General features: G+C 57.4%; 1 protein-coding gene across 9 annotated transcripts in view; it reads left to right on the top strand.

Moving 5' to 3' along the window:
* MICAL3 (microtubule associated monooxygenase, calponin and LIM domain containing 3) overlaps window positions 1-15,511 on the top strand; it is an 89,578-nt gene extending 74,067 nt beyond the window's left edge. For 7 of the 9 annotated variants that reach the window (XM_018048715.1, XM_018048722.1, XM_018048721.1 and 4 more), the window contains 4 exons: window positions 10,664-10,729; window positions 12,641-12,740; window positions 12,880-12,953; window positions 13,042-15,511. In XM_018048715.1, the coding sequence (XP_017904204.1) occupies window positions 10,664-10,729; window positions 12,641-12,740; window positions 12,880-12,953; window positions 13,042-13,226 (425 nt within the window). In that variant the 3' untranslated portion in view covers window positions 13,227-15,511. The remainder of the gene's footprint in view (window positions 1-10,663; window positions 10,730-12,640; window positions 12,741-12,879; window positions 12,954-13,041) is intronic. The other 2 variants (XM_018048718.1, XM_018048723.1) reach the window with 2 other exon arrangements.

The following is a 21,256-nucleotide window of genomic DNA, read 5'->3' as shown; positions in this document are numbered from 1 at the left end:
ACTCAAGGGACTCTCCCCTGCATTCCCCAGCATCCCCGAGGCTGGAGCCTCCACCCTTTTGTGGAGAGCACTGCAACCAGGGTCAAAACGGGCTCATGCAGCCTGCAGTGAAGACAGGTGCTGTCGTGGGTTGTGCTCCAGGGTTGGGTGGAGTGAGTCTCCGGGCGGGTGGGCTGAGGATAGACCAAAGAAGCAGCAGGAAGAGGTGGCTACCAGTACAGCCATCGCTGCCTCTGATCTTGCTGGAAGACTGACCAGCGGCTGGCCTCCGAGCGAGCATCTGGCATCAGGACGCGTCTCTGGGGTTCTGGAGGCCCGGCGCTCGGTATGGAGCCAGGCAGGCACAAAGGAAGTGTCCTGTTCAGGGCCTTCCTGCACGGAATACAGCCAGCGGTCGACACAGGGTGACCTTCAGGTGAAGAGGGGATGAGGCAGAAAGATGAGCTGTAACTTCTTGGTCTTGCCTGATCCTGGACTCTGTGCCACCAGAGTGAAAACTGGACCCTGTGTCCAGGAGTGCACCCGAGTGGGGGCTCGGGCAGTGACCCCCACGCTGCATGCCCTGACCCGGCCTCCTCAGTCAAGCCTTGACCACCTGGAGGGAGCTGTCCTGTGCCTGGTGTGAATGGGGACCCACTGCCCTGCCCTTGCTGCTGTCTCTGCTGGCTGAGGGTGCCAGGAGGGCCCTGGGCCCTCGGATCCTTCCTGCCATGGCGGAAAGTGGTCCCTCAAAGGGACCTCGTCCTAGCGGATGTTCCCCACGGCACTCATGGCCCTGCTGGCCACCCATGGTGTGTCCTTGACGGCCCCTCTGCATTTGCTTATCAGGCTGCTGCCTGCCAAGGGGCCAGAGGAAAGGGCCCCCTGGAGACTGGTCTGGGATTTTGCTGACATTCCTCTTTCTAGTTGTTTAGATAATTACCTCTTTGCAAACATATACAACCAGAATTTCATCTGTGTCAGCAGTGGTTTTCAAGCTGTTTTATCAGCAGCAGAACCCCTTTTTTACAAGATAAATTATGGTTTCAAGTTTAAAGTGAAAAAGAAAAAAAGTTACTCTTAAATGTGAATGAACACAGATTGGAAAATGCAGGTTGTGGTAGAGAACTGCAAGGCTAAGAACCCCAGTGTCCAGTCCAGCCCCGGTTGCAGGGTGGGCACCCTGGTGTGCAGAGGTGGTGATTATAAATGGAAGAGGTCATGTACAGCCACGGGAATTCAGCGTGTGCACAGTGAGAACGGTCTAGGAGTCTGAAGCTTAAAGTCGGAGCTGCTGTGGCAGCAGAATCGCTACAGATCCAACTGCAGTTTAGGTTCCTGGTGAAGAACAGACCTCAGATATATGCTCCCAAACGTGCAGTGAACCAAGAGCCAGCTGTACTGTGTGTCGTGTCACCCGGAGGGCCAGCCTGCGCCTGGAGGGTCAGCCTGCGCCTGGAGTGTCAGACTGCACCTGGAGGTTCACTCTGTGCCAGGAGGATCAGCCTACACCTGGAGGGTCAGCCTGTGCTTGGAGGGTCACCCTGCTCCTGGAGGGTCAGCCTACGCCTGGAGGGTCACCCTGTGCCTGGAGGTTCACTCTGTGCCAGGAGGGTCAGCCTACACCTGGAGGGTCAGCCTGTGCCTGGAGGGTCAGCCTACGCCTGGAGGGTCACCCTGTGCCTGGAGGTTCACTCTGTGCCAGGAGGGTCAGCCTACACCTGGAGGGTCAGCCTGTGCCTGGAGGGTCACCTTGCTCCTGGAGGGTCAGCTTGCGCCTGGAGGGTCACCCTGCGCCTGGAGGGTCACCCTGCGCCTGGAGGTTCACTCTGTGCCAGGAGGGTCAGCCTACACCTGGAGGGTCAGCCTGCGCCTGGAGGGTCACCCTGCGCCAGGAGGGTCACCCTGCACCAGGATGGTCAGCTGGTAGGATGCTTTGAGAGGTGAGTTCCCTGCGTGAGACTGCTCACAGGCTAGGACTTAGGTCGATGAATGAAGTGTTCTGACAGGCTGGACGGACGCTCACACACACAGGGCCGAGGAAGCCTGGTGGTCCTGGGGCCCCACAGAAGTAAGTTGACCTGACAGCATGGGCCAATGTGGTGATGGGCTTCCATGGGTCACAAGCTGGTGGATCGCAGATTGGAACGTGGTGTGTCCTATTGAAATTTATTGCTGAATTAGAAGTAGTTGTGAGTCAGGTATTGGGAGAGCCCAGAACACCACCTGCAGAGCCCGGGCATTCCAGAGAGCAGGGTGAAAACCAGAGTTCTGATCCAGAGTCCACTGAGTAAGACTTTCCAGCACTTCTGTCCAAATGTGCGTCTCCGATTCATACACAGGCAGTGGTACCTCTGTTGGGAAATTCCAACAATGCATTTCGGAAACAGGATGGAGTAGCTGGGCACAGGAACCCGGAGCTTTGCTTTCTTCATTTCAAGCACCTCACTTCCTGGGTTGTGTTCCCACCTGGCGACATCATCTTCTCTTGGGCTTCATGTCCCTTTCCTCTTGCTGGTGTGCTTGCTGGTGGCCGAGCCCTTGAGGAGGCCTTGTGGGCTGAGCAGCACCGGTCAGCTCCTTTCCTGAACCGACCATTCGGTCTCAGTCCATGAGTTCTCTGAGGTGTCAGTGGTGGCCGAGCTGCCCTCCAGAGAAGGCTCACGTGCATCCAGGCAGCAGGTCTGGGGTCAGAGCCTCAGAGAAGACGGAGATTCCTGAGGTGTGTGGTCTGGAGCAGCTGGGAAGCCCTCTTTGTTTTTGGAACCTACCGGGACAGCCTCGTTCAGCATTCTGGTGTCTGTGTCCCCCAGGGGGAGCCCTGTGTGGAACTGGAGGCTGCTGGGACCAGCTGTTGGGTTGTGAGAGGAAAGGGCGGTGAGCTGCAGCTGACTTCACTTGCATTGTCATGGTCCTGGGGTCACCCTCGCCGCACTGTGACGAACAGGAGTGCTAGCGGGCAGCTGAGGAGCGAGGTGCCACTGTTTTCTGCTCTCTGGGGGCCTGGTGACCTTGAGGACCACAGGGCCTCCTTCACTCAGACCCATTTAGCAGATGTGGTTCTGCTCCGCTTGGGGTCAGTGTGGAGAGGCGAGCTGAGGGCTAACACAGCCTCTTTACGTCTGGCCTTCAGCCTCTTATTCTGGGGCTTCTGATCAACTGCGAAACTAGGGAAGTCCATAGCCTTTGACCTGCCCCTCACATTTTCAAAGTCTGAATTAGATGAGGTTGAATCCCAGCAGGATCTCCAGCAGAGCCAAGGCCCTGTCCCAGCTGCTGGTTGGCTACACACTGCCCGCCTCCACCCGCCCACCTCCCTCCTTGGTGTTTGGGACCACCCCTGGCACCAGGAGGCCTGTGGCTGAAGCATGTTTGTGGGGGTGCCTGGGGGAAACGCATGCTTTCTGCTGCCTCCCTGGGTGTTTCTTATGCTTCACGCCCTTGACTGCCAGGGACTGGGGGGCCAGAGGGTTACCTGATCCAATAACGCTTCCCCGATTCCTTGTTGTAGACTATTGGGGAGAGTCTTATTACACTGACCTCATCGACTTGCATCTGGGTGGTATGTATGCAGACCTGTCACAGAACTAACCCTGCTGACTCCCCCACCCCCCGCCCCCGCTCACAAACAGCAAGAAGTCAGCCTGATAACCATAACCGGATGGTAAAGCACAGGCCCTTTTCCAGCTCAAACGGAGCAGTGTGCTGACTCAGCCTCGCCCATATGTGCGTGCTGGGAGAGACCTGAGACAACCCTTGCTGTTGGGTATTTTAATTCTCTGTAAATTTAGAGGTTCACCAGCCGCAGCATCACCCTCTGATCCGATCTGCATCCCAGCCCCAGACACCGTTGGGTCGTGTGATGGTAGCAACACGTGTGCGTGCACATACACACTCAGGCAAGCACACATATGCTTCACCACTACCTCTCCAAGCCCCCTCCCTCACACCTCCCGCGGGATGCCCATAGCCTCCTTCAGTGCATGTTCATGCTGACCTGAAAGGTCCAGGTACCCTGGGGAGGCGTCTGAGAATGCCCCCCACTGCCACTCTGTCCTGGGATTACTGTGTCCTCTTTTCACCAAACTCAGGAGAAGTCGAGGCTGGTCCCGTGTGTGTGGTCCCTGCAGCCTCCGAGCCTCCAGCCTGGGCCTGTTAGAACTGCAGAGTCTCACCCCTCCTCCCACCGTCATCCCTGACCTTCTGAGTCAGGGACCCTGGAGGTGAGGCCTGGTCACCTGCTTTAGCAAGCGTCCCAGGCCACTTCTACAGTAGAACCACTGCCTCAGAGGAGTCCAGTCTGTGGGTGTCTTGCCGTACAAGGCTCATCATTCGCGTTGGACCGGAGAAGCACCCAGGCAGGAGTGTCGCCTCTAGACCTGGGTGGTGACTCTCCTGGACGGCTGCCCTGCGTCAGGAGCTGCGCCAGTGGCTACCCCCGGGGCTCCCAGGCCCAGCGCTTTCTTGGAGTCCTTCATCCTGGTCAGGCGGTCAGACCTGTGTCGCCCAGGCAGGCTCCGTGCCTGAAAGTGGTCTCAGAACGGAAGGGCGGGCAAGATCTTTCTCTCTCATTTTTTTTTACCGTAATTCCATTCTTCTAAGAGAGTCCCTTCCTCGCCCATTCATTTAAAAACCAAGCATGATTGTAATTGCAACTCAAGATAGAGCCCTGGTCTTAGAGAGGCTACACCAGGAAGGAGGCTTCCGGCCTCCTTGGGGTGAGTGTCCTGGCCTTCCCTCTGGCCCCGGGTGTCCGGGTCCACCCTCTACACGGCCCTCCAGGGCTTGAGCTTCCAGTGTCCAGGTGCTGCCACCCCATAGCCATTGGTGCTGTAAAAGGGCTCATGCTTACACCCCAACTAACAGATCCCACCCTGACTAATGTCCTGGGCTCACTTTCTGCCTCCTCCTGACACCTCTGGGAACGTCTGTGTCAATTCCAAATGAATCTCAATTGTTTTGTTTAATTCAAAGTCTCCTGGGAAGGACTGTCAAAGCTGTTTCTTTGAAATTGCATTCAGCCTCCCCTTCCAGCTTGAGAACGGCAGCCACACTGATGACCTCGTGTGGCCAGTTCTGTTCCCTCCACTCCTGATGCTTGAGTGATAAGATGCTGGCTATTTCCATTTCTGTGTCCCTGGATTCCAGCTTCCAGCCTTCTGGATTTAGAATTCCAACAAGTTCCAGGGGAGAGTGAAATATGTAGAAAGAGGAGCTCAGTGTATCTCTGAATTATAAACCCCTGCTGCCTGACTGGGGTCCTCACCCATCAGCCCGCTGTGGCTCTAGGGGCTCCATCCTCACGTGGCGGCTGCTGCCACCCACAAGTCTGGGAGGAGAAGGTAGATGTCAGAAGCAGCTCCCATTTCAGTTCCTGCTGATGTCTCCTCCGCGGAGCACTTGGCAATCTCATTATTTGGTGGAATTTTACCCTCTTGAAATCTGGAGCCTGAGATGTAGAGCCTGATCACTTGTCTACTGCAGTTGCTCAGCTGTAGCCAACTCTTTGTGGCCCCGTGGACTATAGCCCACCAGGTTGCATCCCCAAAGGGCCACAGGAACCCAGCACCAATTGTGCTTCCTGCGAGGTGAGAGGGAGAAGTCCAGGCTGAAGTCCCTGCCCAGCCCCTGCCGGTCGCACTGTCATGCCCCCCCTGGGGTCTTAGAGTGGCTCTCAGCCGACTTTTAAAGGCTCCAGACCTGTTGAAAGTCTCCTTTTGAGCCAGAGAGTACCAAGACTCCTCTTCACAGAGCTGCACCTTGTGATTGCAGAGGACCCATTAAAGGACAGAGACAGGGTCCCGCTGCCCAGCCCCCAGTCTCGTTGCTCTAGACCAGGGTGGAGGCTTGGACGTCTTGGAGAAGACTGCATCTCTTGCGGAGAACTTCGAATTAGAAATATTTACACCCGGTTTCCGGTTTCCAGACTTCACCTCTTGATCTGTACATCTCCAGGGGAAATGGAAAGAGCATGAACAGTTTAGAAAAGGCACAAGGGACTGGGGAGGGGGTCTTCATTTTTTGCCATGGCTTGTGATGGGAGGTGGGGAAGCCCCTCACCTGCCCACCCTGCTCTGAGCCTTCCTGTGTGGTCTGCCCCCCTGAGTTGATGCTGGCAGATTGTTGGCTGATCTGTTCCGTCTGAGCATGAGCCTGGCTTGGTTCTGCTTTTAGGAAATTTCAGTCCTCAAGATTGCCCAGCATTCCTGTGTGTGTGTGTGTGTGTGTGTGTGTGTCCCAGCCCGTGTGTGTGCATGTCCCAGCCTGTGTATGTGCGTGTACATGTGGGTGTCTCAGTCTGTGTGCGTATGTGCACATGTGTGTGTGGGCATGTCCCAGCCTGTGTGTGTTTGTTAGAGCTCAGTTTTCACGGGCTTTTCCCTCTTCATTTCCCCCCAGTCTAGAGGTTTGCCTTATACTGAATTTCCCAATAAGGCATCTCCCCAGCTCTGTGCTTGTAGGCAGGCCTGTCAGGGAGAACCTTCTATCCCGTCAGATGCAGCACGCCGCCATGCGGCTTGCAAACCAGCCACAGCGTTCTAGCTACCCTGAGGATCCCTGGAGTGAGGCTGCGGGTTGGGAGGGAGGGTGCAGTGCTTCGGACAGTGCCTGTATGAGGAAATGGGAGAGATGGAAGCATAGAAAGAACGAGCGGAGGCGAGGAATTGCCGCCAGACTGGCCGTGACTGCCCGCTGTCCGCACCCTGCGGGGTCCTGCCGGCCCCAGGTCACGAAAGAGGCAAGGTGGTGTCAGAGCGACCCTGAGCGGGGAGATGAGACTGGCTTCAGGCCGCTTTGTGTCCCCAGCCCTGCCACTCACCCTCTCTGGGCCTCTCCATTCGGCGGGCAGGGGCAGCGTGGTGACCCTTCCAGGCCTGGCGCCTGCCCTGTTCTTGGGCTGCCTCCCTTTGTCGGGTTTGCTTCCTGAAGGAAGGCCCTCTGCACTGGGTAGGGGAGCGAGGCAGATCCTGGCCAGGGTGTGCACGGTTGACCCCGAGCCTCGAGGCCCTCCTTGGATGGCAGAGCTGCCGATACTGTCCAGGCAGCTGCTGGGGCCAGTGCTGGGGCTCAATGAGGCCACCCATGTGCCTGTGTTTTGATTTCTGACACACTCTCATGCTCAGTGCACACAGCCCTCTGGAATCCATGGGATGTGCCTGGCTGCATGGTGATAAGTTGCCGCTTTTCAACTCTTGACTGGTGGCCTGCCCCGTTGTCGGGGAGGGAGGGTGCTGGCGACTGTCACACCCTTAGGGCTGCGGGCTGTGGGCGCTCGGGGTAGTGACTGGGGTCTGCGAGTGATGCGCAAACAGGAGCGCGTCCCCGACGAGACTAACGTAAGCGACTTCTGTTTGCTGTGAGAGGGTCGATCACTCTGTGCCTCCTGCGGGTGAACCACGTCTGTGTCTCTCACATCTCCAGACAAGGCGAGGTTAGCTCCAAACTGCACCTCTGTGCCTCCCTTGCACACTCACATCAGGTTCAGGTCTGGGGTGGAAACTCACCTTGTTTGGTTGGTTTGTCTTCTTCTTAAAACAGTATTTATTGGTTGGTTTTCTGATTATAAAGTATACACTGTGCAAACAGCAGCGCACTCAGGAAGGGTAAGGAAGAGCGTCACAGCCCACTCTTCGGGGCTCTGGCCCTTTCGTGTCTGCACTGCCTGTTGTCACCGGGGAGCCCCTCCAGATTTCTGTCCTGGGTCCTGTTCTGTGCTCTTACCCTGTCTTCTTGTGTACAGAAGGGCGTCTGAGACATGCTCTGCATAAAAGGGTCTACAGCTGTGTTCCGTGATGTCTGGAAGGGGAAGCGCGGTCTCGCTGCACCTGCAGGCACAGGCTTCCTTGTTTGGATGCGTGTGACTGTGTTGGGTCCCTGACCTTGCTGATGAGCACAGATGCTGTTCCACTGTCTCCACAGCCTGTTTGTGTGTAACATCTGTCCCAGGGGGCAGCAGAGGTGGGGACCCTATCGTTTGAGGGTGTGTGGAGGTGTCTGAGCACCAATCTTGAGACAGAGAAGGCTGGAGGTAGACGAGTGTAAGCCAAGGGTGTTTGTAAGAAAGGAGCTTCTTGCTTGACTCAGTGACCAGCTGGTCATGGCCACGTCTGTCCAGAACACTGGGTCACTGTGACTGTTGCACACGCACCACGCGTACAGCCTCTGCACACACCCACCACACACACACAGCCTCTGCGCACACCCACCACACACATATAGCCTCTGCGCACACCCACCACACACAGCCTTTACACACCCACCACACACATATAGCCTCTGCACACACCCACCACACACACACAGCCTTTACACACCTACCACACACACACAGCCTCTGCACATACCCTACACACACACGGCCTTTACACACCCACCACACACATATAGCCTCTGCACATACCCTACACACACACACAGCCTTTACACACCCACCACACACACACAGCCTCTGCACACACCCACCACACACATATAGCCTCTGCATATACCCTACACACACGGCCTTTACACACCCACCACACACAGCCTCTGCACATACCCTACACACACACGGCCTTTACACACCCACCACACACACACAGCCTCTGCACATACCCTACACACACACGGCCTTTACACACCCACCACACACATATAGCCTCTGCACATACCCTACACACACACACGGCCTTTGACACACCCACCACACACACAGCCTTTACACACCCACCACACACATATAGCCTCTGCATACACCCACACACACAGCCTTTACACACCCACCACACACATATAGCCTCTGCACACACCCACCACACACACAGCCTTTACACACACACAGAGCCTCTGCATGTACCCACCACACAAACAGCCTCTGCACACACACACCCACCACACACATGGCCTCTGCACACATACACACACAACACACACACAGCCACTGCACACACACACAGCCTCTGACATACCCACCACACACATGGCCTCTGCACCTGCACACACAGACACACACACACACACACAGCCTCTGCACACATCCACCATATACACACACAGCCTCTGCACACCCACCACACACACACACACGGCCTCTGTCCACACCCACCATACACACACACACGGCCTCTGTCCACACCCACCATACACACACAACCTCTGCACACCCACCATACCTACACACGGCCTCTGTCCGCACACACACATGGCCTCTGTCTACACCCACCACACACACACGCAGCCTCTGCACACCCACCACACCCACACACGGTCTCTGTCCACACCCACCATACTCACACACAGCCTCTGTCCACACCCACCACACACACATGGCCTCTGCACACCCACCACACCCACACACAGCCTCTGTCCACACCCACCACACACACACACACACACACGGCCTCTACACACCCACCACACCCACACATGGCCTCTGTCCACACCCATCACACTACACACGGCCTCTGCACACCCACCCCCCACACACACATGGCCTCTGTCCATACCCACCACACATACACACACAGCCTCTGCACACCCACACATGGCCCCTGCACACCCACCACACACACACACACGGCCTCTGTCCACACCCACCACACATACACACGCGGCCTCTGTCCACACCCACCACAGCCACATACAGCCTCTACACACCCACCACACACACACTCACACGGCCTCTGTCTGCTTTAGTCCTGAAGTTTTGCCTGATACCAGGTTTATGCACAAAAGCCTGTAGAGGTCACACGGCACCTGCACACACCCCGCTGCAAGGTGAAGGGCCTCTCGGTCAGCACACATCTGCTTGGCCCTCGTGCTCACCTAAACAGGGCTGTCTCTAACGGCCAGCCCCTGCTCCCCACCCCTGGGGCTGTGGCTCCTGCGTGTGCCTGTGGTTCTGTGATGGTCCCTTGCTGAGCAGTCCCCCTCCCTTGAGAGCCCCAGGCCCCGAGTCTAGCCACGTCCCCTGCACGCCGTCTGCTCTCAGTCACCCCGTCCACGATGCCCCAGCTTTGTCTCTGTGAGTTTTGGACTTGTCCACAGTGTAGCAGTGTGCCCGCTGTGGTGTTGACCCTTGGAGGAGGAGAAGGGGCAGAAGAGGGGTGGTCAGCGCTCTCCGCGGCCAGAGGCGGGGTGGTGATTCATACAGACGGGGGCCGCCTCTGGGGAACTCATTGGGCCGACAAGTCCTTGCTCAGGGTCAGAGCAGAGCGGGTGTCGGCCCTAGGGGCCCATCAGAGTCTGGGCGCTGCCTCCGTGGGTTCAACACCAGGAGAACCCCAGCACTTAGATTTTCCCACATGGTGATCTTGAGAACTCTCACTCAGGCAGGCCTGCTGGCACATTGGGTGTTTTCAAGGAGGGTCCCCAAGCCTCAAAGGCACCCTGTGGTCATTCCTAGCTTCCCACCCCCCCAAGCAAGGACCTGAGGAGGACAGAGTGCCCGCCTGCCCGGGCCCAGGGCTGCTCCTGACCAGTTTCTGTACTGGATGAAGGAAGGACTGGACTCATTTGTAGATTGTGTTTCCCTTGCTTCTGCTTTTCCATTTCTTGTATTTTTTTTCCTTTCCTCCTGTTGTTCCTTTCTCACTTTTATGCTTTTTGTCCACTTCACCTTCTCCCTGTCCCTCCCCACTTCGGAATGCCTCCTCCTCTCTGTCCGTCTCGTCTCCTCCTCCTCCTTGTTTGGCCCTTTTTGAAGTTGAGCCCAGTGGCGGGACTCCACGGCGTAGACCTCTCTCCTTCTGCCCTTGCTGTGTCCAGGAAGGTAACGTAACCCCCACCTCCTCCCCGCGGCCTCTCAGGGGCGTAGCGACACTAGTCAAGCAGGGACCCGAAGCCCAGCTCTTTCTCTTCTTCCTCTGACACCTGGTAGCCCCGTTACAAACCCCTGAGTATGTGGCAGTTCCTCACAAGGTACAGTATCCCTTCGACTGTCTCGGGGGGACTGGGGAGTGGGGTGAAGCCAGGGAGCAGGTCCAGCCCTCGGGCCGCTCAGGCTGCAGTGACTGCAGTTCCAGGCCACCACTCGTGGTCAGGCCCTTCCGCCTCACATCCTGGGACGCGGGCAAGGAGCCCCCGCCCCTTGGGCAGTGATTTGTGCTGGTGGAGTCGAGGAATACTGTCCTTATAAGACTGGTCTACACAGATGCCCCGTTCTTTCCAGACAAGCACTGAAGGCAGACTTCTTTCCCTGTGTCTTGCTGAGTGTGTGTGTTAACTGTCTGGTTTGCAGTCCGTTGTGGTGGTGATTGTCGTTGACCGCATGTGGGCGGGGCCGGGGAGTGTGGCTCCTGCTAACCCGCTAACCTTCCTCTTCCCTCCCTGGTGCTCGCTCCCTGCTGACCGCCACCAGCCACGTCCATCTCAGCCATCCTTCTGGAGCTGGCTCGAGCAGTGAGGGAGGCATCCTGGCGCCCCAAGACCCCCCTCCATGCCCCGTGGGTGCCCCATGCAGAGCTGCTCAGGAAGGAATGGCACAGCTGGACGGGGCTGCTTTCAAAGCCAAAGAGTCGAGTTGCTGGGCGGGCAGGGAGAGCTGACCCAGCACTTAGCTCGTGCTGCACAGCGGCCAGGGCCCAGGACAGTGCAATGCAGACGTGCCCTGCCCTCGCATGGGGTGGGAGGCCGGGTCCCTGGGTTTGATCTTCCTGGGAGAGGACTTCTGACCCATGCCCCCAAAGCTCAGAGAGACCTCTTAGCTCAGCTGTGAGCAGACTTCAGGGCCCGTGAGCACATGGTGTCCGTGGCAGAGGTACCGGCTGTGCTCATGTAGTTCCCTAGGAAGACAGCCCCCAGCTTCCCTGAGACTGCGGGTGGCTTGTAATCTGAAAACAGCCAAGAGCCACCACAGTCTGGTTTCTGCACTGGGGCGGGACCCACCATGGCTGTGGGCTTCCTGGTGTCCCCTCCATGGTGTGGCTCCTCGGAAGGCTCTTCCTTCCCTCCCCCTGCCGCAGCTGAGCCCAGAGGGGGTCAGGCCACTGCTGGTGGAGACAGGTGTTGGCTGAGGGGGTGCAGACAGCTGAGTGTGAGCGGCCGCGGCCCCAGAAGCTGAGGCTGGCCTTGGATCAGAGCTGGGAACCTATAGTCTCCCTGCCCTGGGAGAGACCCCCACCCCCACGCCTCCTGGGGCTGTGCTGCCATGCAGGGGGTGTGGGGAGCACTTGTCAGGAGCCTGAGGGGCCACAAGGTTGAGAGAGGCACCTCCCCGGTCAGGATGTCAGAAATGAGGCCGCCTCGGGTCAGTGGCCACAGCGAAATGCTGGCCCCTCACTCTGTCCCAGAAAGCAAGGCTGAGTGTGCTTCCCGTCTGCCATCTGCCTCTTCATTAGACTGGTCTCCTAGGACCCAGGACCTGGGAGACCTAGGACCCAGCAAGTCCCAAATACACGTGAAATGAATGGAAAAGAGAGAAAAGGAGGGCAGAGCACTGAGAACCTCCCTCAGAGAAAGCAAGCGGTCCAGCAGGAGGGTCCAGGCGAGCCGCTGGGGGGTGAGGGCCGGCCGAGGGGGACAGAGGAAGGCGCAGGCTACCCTTGGGGGAGCGTGGTGCCCTTGGGGCCCCAGGCACCCTGGGCCTGACCTGGGCGCGGCAGGCAGCCCTCCGCCTTTGTCCCCGTGTGACAGTCCTTGGCGGGAGACAGCAGCACGGGCCCGACACGCCCTCTCTCGGCAGGCATGGGCAAGAAGGACGACCCCAAGCTGATGCAGGAGTGGTTCAAGCTGGTGCAGGAGAAGAACGCTATGGTGCGCTACGAGTCGGAGCTGATGATCTTGTGAGTTCCCGGGCAGGGGTGGAGGGGGGCGTGGGCCCAGGGCCTGCTGTAGGGGCACAGCCCCTCCTAGTGTGGGGGATGAGGGCTGTGCCACCCCCACCAGTCAGCTCCTGGTTTCCCTTCCCCCCCAAACCCCCAGTGCTCGGGAGCTGGAGCTGGAGGACCGGCAGAGCCGGCTGCAGCAGGAGCTCCGCGAGCGGATGGCGGTGGAAGGTAGGCAGTGTGGGGCGGGCTTGAGGGCAGTTGGGGCAGGCCCCCTGCCTCCACCCTGCGGAGGACTCACCGGTGTGGTTCTGCCCAGACCACCTGAAGACGGAGGAGGAGCTGGCGGAGGAGAAGAGGATCCTGAACGAGATGCTGGAGGTGGTGGAGCAGAGAGACGCCCTGGTGGCCCTGCTGGAGGAGCAGCGGCTGCGGGAGAAGGAGGAGGACAAGGACCTGGAGGCCGCCATGCTGTCCAAGGGCTTCAGCCTGCACTGGTCGTGAGCGCCCGCCCAGCCCTGGCCAGTCTGCGCACTGCCCAGAACCCCCTCCTGGACCCCAGGTCTGAGAGGGCCTGGCGCCTCCGGGGAGTTTGCACTCCGGTCCACATGGCTCTGAGAAGGGTTCAGGCATCCGAGCTATGGGGAGCCCTGGGTGGAGCTGGTTGTCCAGCGGCTCAGCCTCCTTGGAGGAAGCCCCCTGCCCGCCCACTCCAGAGCGCGAGACTGTGGGGGCGTGCCCAGGGAAGGTGCTGGGAGGATGCAGTGACCACGCTCCCCTGGCACCATGCAGAAGTGGACGAGAAGCCCAGCCCACACCCCAGGCCTCCTGGCCGTGCCCTGCGGCTGCTGCATTTGCTTTTAATTCACAACACTGGAAAATACTGACTTTGGGGTTGGGCGGGGCCCCGAGTTCTGGCCCCGCCAGCAGGCTGGCCTTGTCATGGACGCCTCACAGCAGGTAGGAGGCCGTCCTCTACGCCTGGTTCCTGTGCTTGCACCAAACGAGGCTGACAGCCTGGGAGATGCAGCCTCTGGGGACCCTCTTTGTCAATTAACTTATTTTTTTATACTTGAAGCAGCTTCACTTTTGTATCTTTACTGGGACCCTGATGCTCCGGCACCCGGGTCGGGGCATGGAGCTGAGTCCCAGCTGATCGCGCTGCCCTCCATTCATCACCCCCTTCTTCCTGGGGCTGACCGGAGCCTTCCTGTCAGAGAGACCCCGTGTGGGCCCCAGTGCGCTGCTCCCGTCCCCTGTGCCTGGCCCCAGGGGTCTGTGTCTGCACCGCTCACTCATCAAGGATGTACTTGAGCTGCTGGAGGCCAGGCTGCTGGCCAGGTACCGCTCGGAATCCTCCCTGTTGAAATCCCGGGTCCTTAGGACCCGTGTTTTTCCCCGTTTTGGAGCCAAGGTCTCATCTCCCACACTGACTGAAGACGGTTTAGGCCACGGCACCAGCGTGAGGGACCCTGCTTGGTGAGGCCCGGACCCAGCAGCTGGAGCTGCGGTGACAACACACAGATGGGACGCTGGTCGGGGAGTCACCAGACAGACACACACACACACAGACACACACACAGACACACACGGCAGCCTCTGCCCAGCCCCCTGCTCAACGCCTCTTCGTGGGGAGGCACGGAATGAGAAGCACCATGGAGCCAGCTCGGGCCGCGGTTCGGCCAGAGGCTGACCGTGTCAAGCTCCCAGAGCGGTCAGAATCTGCGGCGGCCGTGTCCTTCTGCAGAGGAGCTCGGTCGGTACCGGGCCTGTCCTGAGGCCCTCCAGCCCACCTGGTGGAGCAGGACATGCTGGAAAGGGAGGCTGCAAGGGCAGGATGAGGGGCATCCACACCAGCCTCGGAACGTCCTTGGGGAACCACATCGTGCCTCAACTTGAACACATTCATTCTCACTGCAAAGGAGCAGAGAACTGTCTTCTTCTTGAGTCTGTCCCAAAGCTGTCATCTGTCACCCCCTGGAATCCAGGGGGCTCATGGCTCAGACCCTCGCTTCCTGCTTGTTGAAGCAGAGCCTCTATTTCTGTTCTCCTTTCTTAACGGGAGCAGAGGGTATTCTCTTAGATTCCACCTTTAAACCCCAGCCTTCCGATAAAGCTGGGCTTGGGGCAGGATTCATCGCCTGTGTGGCCTTTGCCAGCCCTTCCCACCCGCCACCCGGTGCACCATGACTGCCAGGCCCATCCCGCGAGCCCCTGCCCACCCAGGACAAGGACGTGTTTATGAAGTAGCCAGAAGGGACGTGGCACCGCCCCGCGGAAGCGCACCGTGCCTGCCAACATGGGGAAGGCCCAGAGCTGCAGAGAAGCTCAGAAACACTCCCCAGCTCCCTTCCGCGGCGCTGCACCTTCAGGCTCCAGTAGAGCACTTTTTCCGAATGCTCCGTTTCATAACCACTAGTGAGCAGGTTGTTGTAGTGCCTGCTGACAGGCTGCTGCGGCTTCCAGCTCTGGGAACGTACGGCTCCTGTCCCACCCCCATGCGGGCAGGGCTGCAGGAAGTCTCCCGCTGCAGCGCTGGATGTGAGCGAGCCCAGGCCAAGGCCAAGGGCCCAGCCTGCTCACACGGTGTATTCTGGCCTTCTCCCCAGGAGCCATTCTCCAGCTGCCCTGACCAGCGATGAGAGGCTATTCCCAATCTTTTCAAAGAGCAGATTTTTTTCAGTAGGGCAGAAAGTGGAGTTTACAGAAAACAACTTTTAGAGGTGGGAACAACTGACCTACAAAGGGGAATGGGCCATTTTATGCGCAATAAAAGTTTCTAAAGGAAATGCAGAGTGTATTTCTTAAGTCGCTCTCCTGAAGTTGATAGGACCCTGGGCACCGCCCTTCAGGAGTGGTGTCCACAGTATGCCTGTGGGTTTGAAGAGTGCACCCTTTGTGCTTTTTCAGCCAGCTTTATTTTTGTCCATATTACCCTGTCTTGGTCACCCACTGAAACCCCTAGAGCAGGTGTGTGGAGAGACCAGGGGGATACGAGGCTGCCCTTCAGAGTGGGGCCAGCAAAGTGTCCTCCTTGTCAGGGTGACCCCGAGGCCCATGGCCCGGTGCCAGGAGGGTCTGCAGCCTCCAGGCCTAAGTCACTGAGATGTGCTGACCTCCCCAAGTGCATTTGCAGTGCAGGGGCTGGGAGAGGCCCAACATCCTGGCCCCTGTGCACTCCTTGGTGTGCTGACCACAGGGGTGTGGCGCCTCCTTCCTCCTGGTGAATCCCCAGGGCACAGGCTGCCCTCAGCAGTGGCAGTGGGTGGGTCAGCACTAAACAAGGCAGCTGCTTCCTGGAGCCTCTGGCTCTGTGTGGGCGTTGGGCAGAAAAGAGAGCGTGGCCCGAGGTTCTGGGTAGGAGGTCTGGGTCGGGCAGGAGGTCTGAGTCGGGCCAGTGCCTGCAGGGGAGGGGCTGTGCTGACCCACTTTGGTTCCTCAGGGCCCTTGGTTAGAGCTGGAGATGAGCAGGTTTAGCTGCGGTTCATAGGTGCCCACGTGGCAGGAGGCGGTGCTGGCTTCAGGCTGACAGCAGAGGGCAAGCTGCCTGGAGCTGCTACCGTTTCCCTGCGAGGACCCACCTCATATGTGGTTCCGAGTCTATCTAGAGCCTGGTGCCCATGGCCCTGTCATAGGAGCTGCACACATGGGCTGTCTCTCTGACCAAAAGACTGCCCCGTGGGACGCTCAGTGAGGGGGGAGGAAGCCATCCATCCTGTTAGCTGGGCCCGGGCAGGACACATGGGCCTCCAGCATGGCCCCCATGCGGCCTGTGGCTCCGGGCTTGGCAGGTGGCGTTTGGTGGCAGCCTCACCTCCCATGTCCCCTCCCCGAGGTGGCCTGGCAGCTGGGACTTCACCTGGCAGTGGAGCCCCAGATGCTGCGGGCCTGAGGAGGCACCTGTTCACAGGAAGACACGGAGACAGCGGCCTGAGCACACACCACCCCATCCCCACGTGGCCTCTCAGAGCCAGGTTCTGGTTCTGGGGTGGGACCAGGCTGGACGGGATCCAAGCCAAGGACCTTATCCCAGCAGTGCACGGCCTGGTTCCTGGAGACTAGCCCCCAAAGGCCCCAAAGGGCTGAGGCTCCTGCGTCTTGCAGATGCCTCACCTGGTGTGACTTGTTCTCCTTGGAAGGTCGGAGACCCAGGAGGACAGAGGAGCTGGTCCCTCCAGCCCAGGGCTACCTCACACGGTCTGCCAAGCCCGCAGAGTTGCACTTTACTCGTGATGATTTTAAATGCTGGCCCGAACCTCTGTTTCATCCCTGGAACTTAGTTTACTGCTCTGCACAGACAGCAACCCAGAACGTTCCGAGGGGCCACCACCAGGAGAGTGTGAGGCTGGATGATGCTGGGCCTTCCACAGTCAGCTGGAGGGGACCCCCCAGAAGGCCTCCATCCCCATTCCTGGAAGCTCTGGAGAGCAGGTTCTCCAGTGGGGAGATGTCCGAAAGAAGCCTCCAGAAGAGCCAGGTGTCCTCGCCCTCCTAGGGAGGGTTGCAGAGGTAAACAAGGATGAGGCCTGTTGGTGGTGACCGTGTCCTTGGCGGGAAGGAGGGGGAGCAGGGAGGAAGTGGCAGGGATAAAGGCAGGTGCTATTTCTCCTTCTGTGTGGAAGAGGATCTCTTTCCCACTCAATAAGCAAATGCACACCCTCGGGGCAGGACTCCCCCATTAAAGCCCCTGCGGGCCACCCCCCCCAGTAGTGGGCATCCAATGGGGCCAGGCTGCCATGTCTCAACAGCCCCCAGAGTCCCCGCCCTCAACAACCTCCACCCCCTCCTCTGCCGCAGGTCTGGAAGGAGTGGGCAGAGGAACAGGGCCTTCTGCCCCGAGCTCTTTGTCCAGCTGAGGACAGCCGCTCCTCCAGCATCGCCCAGGGTTCCTGGGGTTGGGTGGTGGGAGGAGGCTCACCTCTGTTGCTGGAGAAGCTGGATGGGAGGGTGAGCGGTGAAAAGATGTGTCGGGACAACTAGGAGCCCGCTGGTGTCACCTGGGCTCTTCCCTGGAGTCCGTTCTGACCGAGGCCAGGCCGCGGGGCCCGGAGGGTCACTGTGGAGTTTTCCCAGGCCCCAGGCAGTCCTGTGGAAGTGACTCTGCTCTGGTTCCCAGGGTGGAGGCCTCCCTGGTTAATGGTTGTTGGCTGGAGCTTTGCCTGCTCCAGGGCCAGCAGCTCTCCTCCCCGTCTCCACCAGCAGGATTTGCACTACGGTCCTCTCTCCTGACTCTGCGGCCTGTCTTTCAAGGTCCAGAGCCTAGACTCTGTCTTGGTGGGAAGGCACCCTGGAGGTTGGGAGCTGGTCCACCCCAACCAAGGCCCAGACCTTTCTCCATGGACCGGGTGGTGGCCCCTTCCAATCAGCCACTTGCCCTCAGCCTCCACTCCCTGGCCTCCCACAGTGGCCCTTCAGAGTGGGGCAGGGAGCACAGAGGAGGACCCTGGTTCTGGAAAGTGCTCTCCCAAACTCTGCTGGTCTGGCTGATGGTCTAGAGCTGAGACGGCCCAACCTGCAGGAACTGTCAGTCCTGATCCCTAAAGCGAAGCGCTGGTGTGGCCGGGATGGAGAAAGCCTTGACCCCACAGATTAGGAGTCAGCTGGGTGCCAGGTGTGAGGAAGTAGTGTCTGGGATCCCTAGAGGCAGGACAGGGGCATCTTGGGAGGGGCACCCAGGGGTGAGGCATGAGCCCAGCTGCCACCTGGAGCCCCCACCCCAAAGGGGTTTGTTTTGGGGAAGTCAGGCCTCACTTCCTAGGTTTTAAGGGACACGAGCCCATCGAAACAGCAGCAACTGTGTGCACGGCCCCTCAGAGTCCTGACCTCAGGCCTGCAGGCTCCCAGGACCCTTGGCTTGTCTGCCCAGCCCAGGCTCCATGGTGGAAGCAGCTCAGGAGGAAGGTAGGGGACGTCCCTGTGTCCCTCTCCTCTTCCTGCCCCTTCAGAACCCAGCGCCTCTGCCTGGATCACCTTCCAACGCCTTGCTTCTGACTCCTGGCCACCCACATAACGGCTTAATATTCATACACATTACAAATCAATCTCCAATTGGTCTAGATAACATCCATCACCTCACATACTGAAATTTTTTTTTCTCTGGATGAAAACCTGTAAGGTCTACTGTCTCAGCAGCTTTCATATACACAACACAGCAGTGTTAACCAGTCCCCGGCGCAGAATAGTTCATTCCCGGGCCGTATTTGTTTTATAACTGGAAGTTTGTGTCTTTCGACCCCCTTCACCATACCACTCACACCCACCCTGCCTCTGGAAACCACCAGTCTGTTTTCTGTGTCTGAGTGCAGGTGTTTTTAGATTCCACATGTAAGTGAGATCACACAGGATTTGTTTTTCTCTGACTTATCTCACTAAGCATAATGCCCTCACAGTCCACCCACATTCTTGCAAAGAGCAGGAACCCCCATTTATGGCGGAACAGTATTCCACTTATATATATATGTACACACACACACACACACACACACACACACACACACCCCTTCATTTCTGGTTTCTCAGCCCTTGGACATTGAGGTTGGCCCTGTACCTTGGCTATGGTAAATACTGCTACAGGGAATGCAGGGGTACAGACAGCTCTTCAAAATAGTGATTTCATTGTTTTGGATGAATACCCAGAGGCAGAATTGCTAGATCATATGGTAGTTCTGTTCTTAATTTTTCAAGGAATTTCCATAGTGTCTGCACCAATTTATATTCCCTGCATCAGCACACAAGGGTTAGTACACTGTTTTGAAAGTGAAGTCACAGTCAGAGGCCTGGGTAAGGGGACCAAGAGGCATGTTGTCCGTCCGTCCGTCCGTCCGTCCGTCACTCAGAACGGGTGAGAGTGCAAGCTGGTGCTGAGGCTGGAAGGACAACTGGTTGTGTACCCTGGGTTAGAAGTTATTCTCCGCCTGACAACACTGCAGTGACAGCCCGGGAGCAGCATTTAGGGAACGTGATTGGGCCTGGTGGGCCCCATGGCATACTGGCAATGCTTTTGTTATCCTAGAATGTAGTGGAGGTGGGGGTTGGGGGTGGCTAATGGCTTATGCAGGTGGCCTCAGTGGCCAGGTACCGAGGTCTGTTTCCAGCCACCGTGGGGAGAGAGTGCTGAGCTGGAACCCTGCTGGGTGGCTTGTCCTGTTGTCCCTTCACACAGTCCTGTGTTGATTGTCATGAACATGCCCTTGTTCAGATTTCCTAGACTGTCCCTGTTCACACTTCCTTCACAGGTGCATACGAAAGCCAGGTAGTTCCTCTAAAGTTAGGTGTGAGATAAAGCCAGACTCCCGTGCACTGGAAATTGGCAGCTTTGTCCTTTGTAGGATGTGAAATCTGTCCCTCTGTCTCTCTTGTGTTGGCTGCCAGGAGCTCCATTTAAAAGAATTACTTGCTGTGTATAGGAGATACCCCTCATCCAAGGTAAGGAGCAGCAGCTGTGCTTTGCTGGAGCAGCCTTGAAGAGATACCCATGTCCAAGGTAAGAGAAACCCAAGTAAGACGGTAGGTGTTGCAAGAGGGCATCAGAGGGCAGACACACTGAAACCATGATCACAAAAAACTAGTCAATCTAATCACAGTAAGACCACAGCCTCGTCTAACTCAATGAAACTAAGCCATGCCTGTGGGGCCACCCAAGATGGGCGGGTCATGGAGGAAAGGTCTGACAGAATGTGGTCCACTGGAGAAGGGAATGGCAAACCACTTCAGTATTCTTGCCTTGAGAACCCCATGAACAGTATGAAAAGGCAAAATGATAGGATACTGAAAGAGGAACTCCCCAGGTCAGTAGGTGCCCAACACGCTACTGGAGATCAGTGGAGAAATAACTCCAGAAAGAATGAAGGGATGGAGCCAAAGCAAATACAATACCCAGTTGTGGATGTGACTGGTCATAGAAGCAAGATCCGATGCTGTAAAGAGCAATATTGCATAGGAACCTGGAATGTCAGGTCCATGAATCAAGGCAAATTGGAAGTGGTCAAACAGGAGATGGCAAGAGTGAACATCGACATTCTAGGAATCAGCGAACTAAAATGGACCAGAATGGGTGAATTTAACTCAGATGACCATTATATTTACTACTGCGGGCAGGAATCCCTCAGAAGAAATGGAATAGCCATCATGGTCAACAAAAGAATCCGAAATGCAGTACTTAGATGCAGTCTCAAAAACGACAGAATGATCTCTGTTCGTTTCCAAGGCAAACCATTCAATATCACAGTAATCCAAGTCTATGCGCCAACCAGTAATGCTGAAGAAGTTGAACGGTTCTGTGAAGACCTACAAGACCTTTTAGAACTAACACCCAAAAAAGATGTCCTTTTCATTATAGGGGACTGGAATGCAAAAGTAGGAAGTCAAGAAACACCTGGAGTAACAGGCAAATTTGGCCTTGGAATACAGAATGAAGCAGGGCAAAGAGTTTTGCCAAGAAAATGCACTGGTCATAGCAAACACCCTCTTCCAGCAACACAAAAGAAGACTCTACACATGGACATCACCAGATGGTCAACACCGAAATCAGATTG

The sequence above is a fragment of the Capra hircus genome, chromosome 5 (genome assembly GCF_001704415.2).
Source record: "Capra hircus breed San Clemente chromosome 5, ASM170441v1, whole genome shotgun sequence".
Classification (NCBI taxonomy): domain Eukaryota; kingdom Metazoa; phylum Chordata; class Mammalia; order Artiodactyla; family Bovidae; genus Capra; species Capra hircus.
The sequence above is the reverse complement of the archived record's forward strand: the minus strand, read 5'-3'. Positions and strand labels throughout refer to the sequence as shown.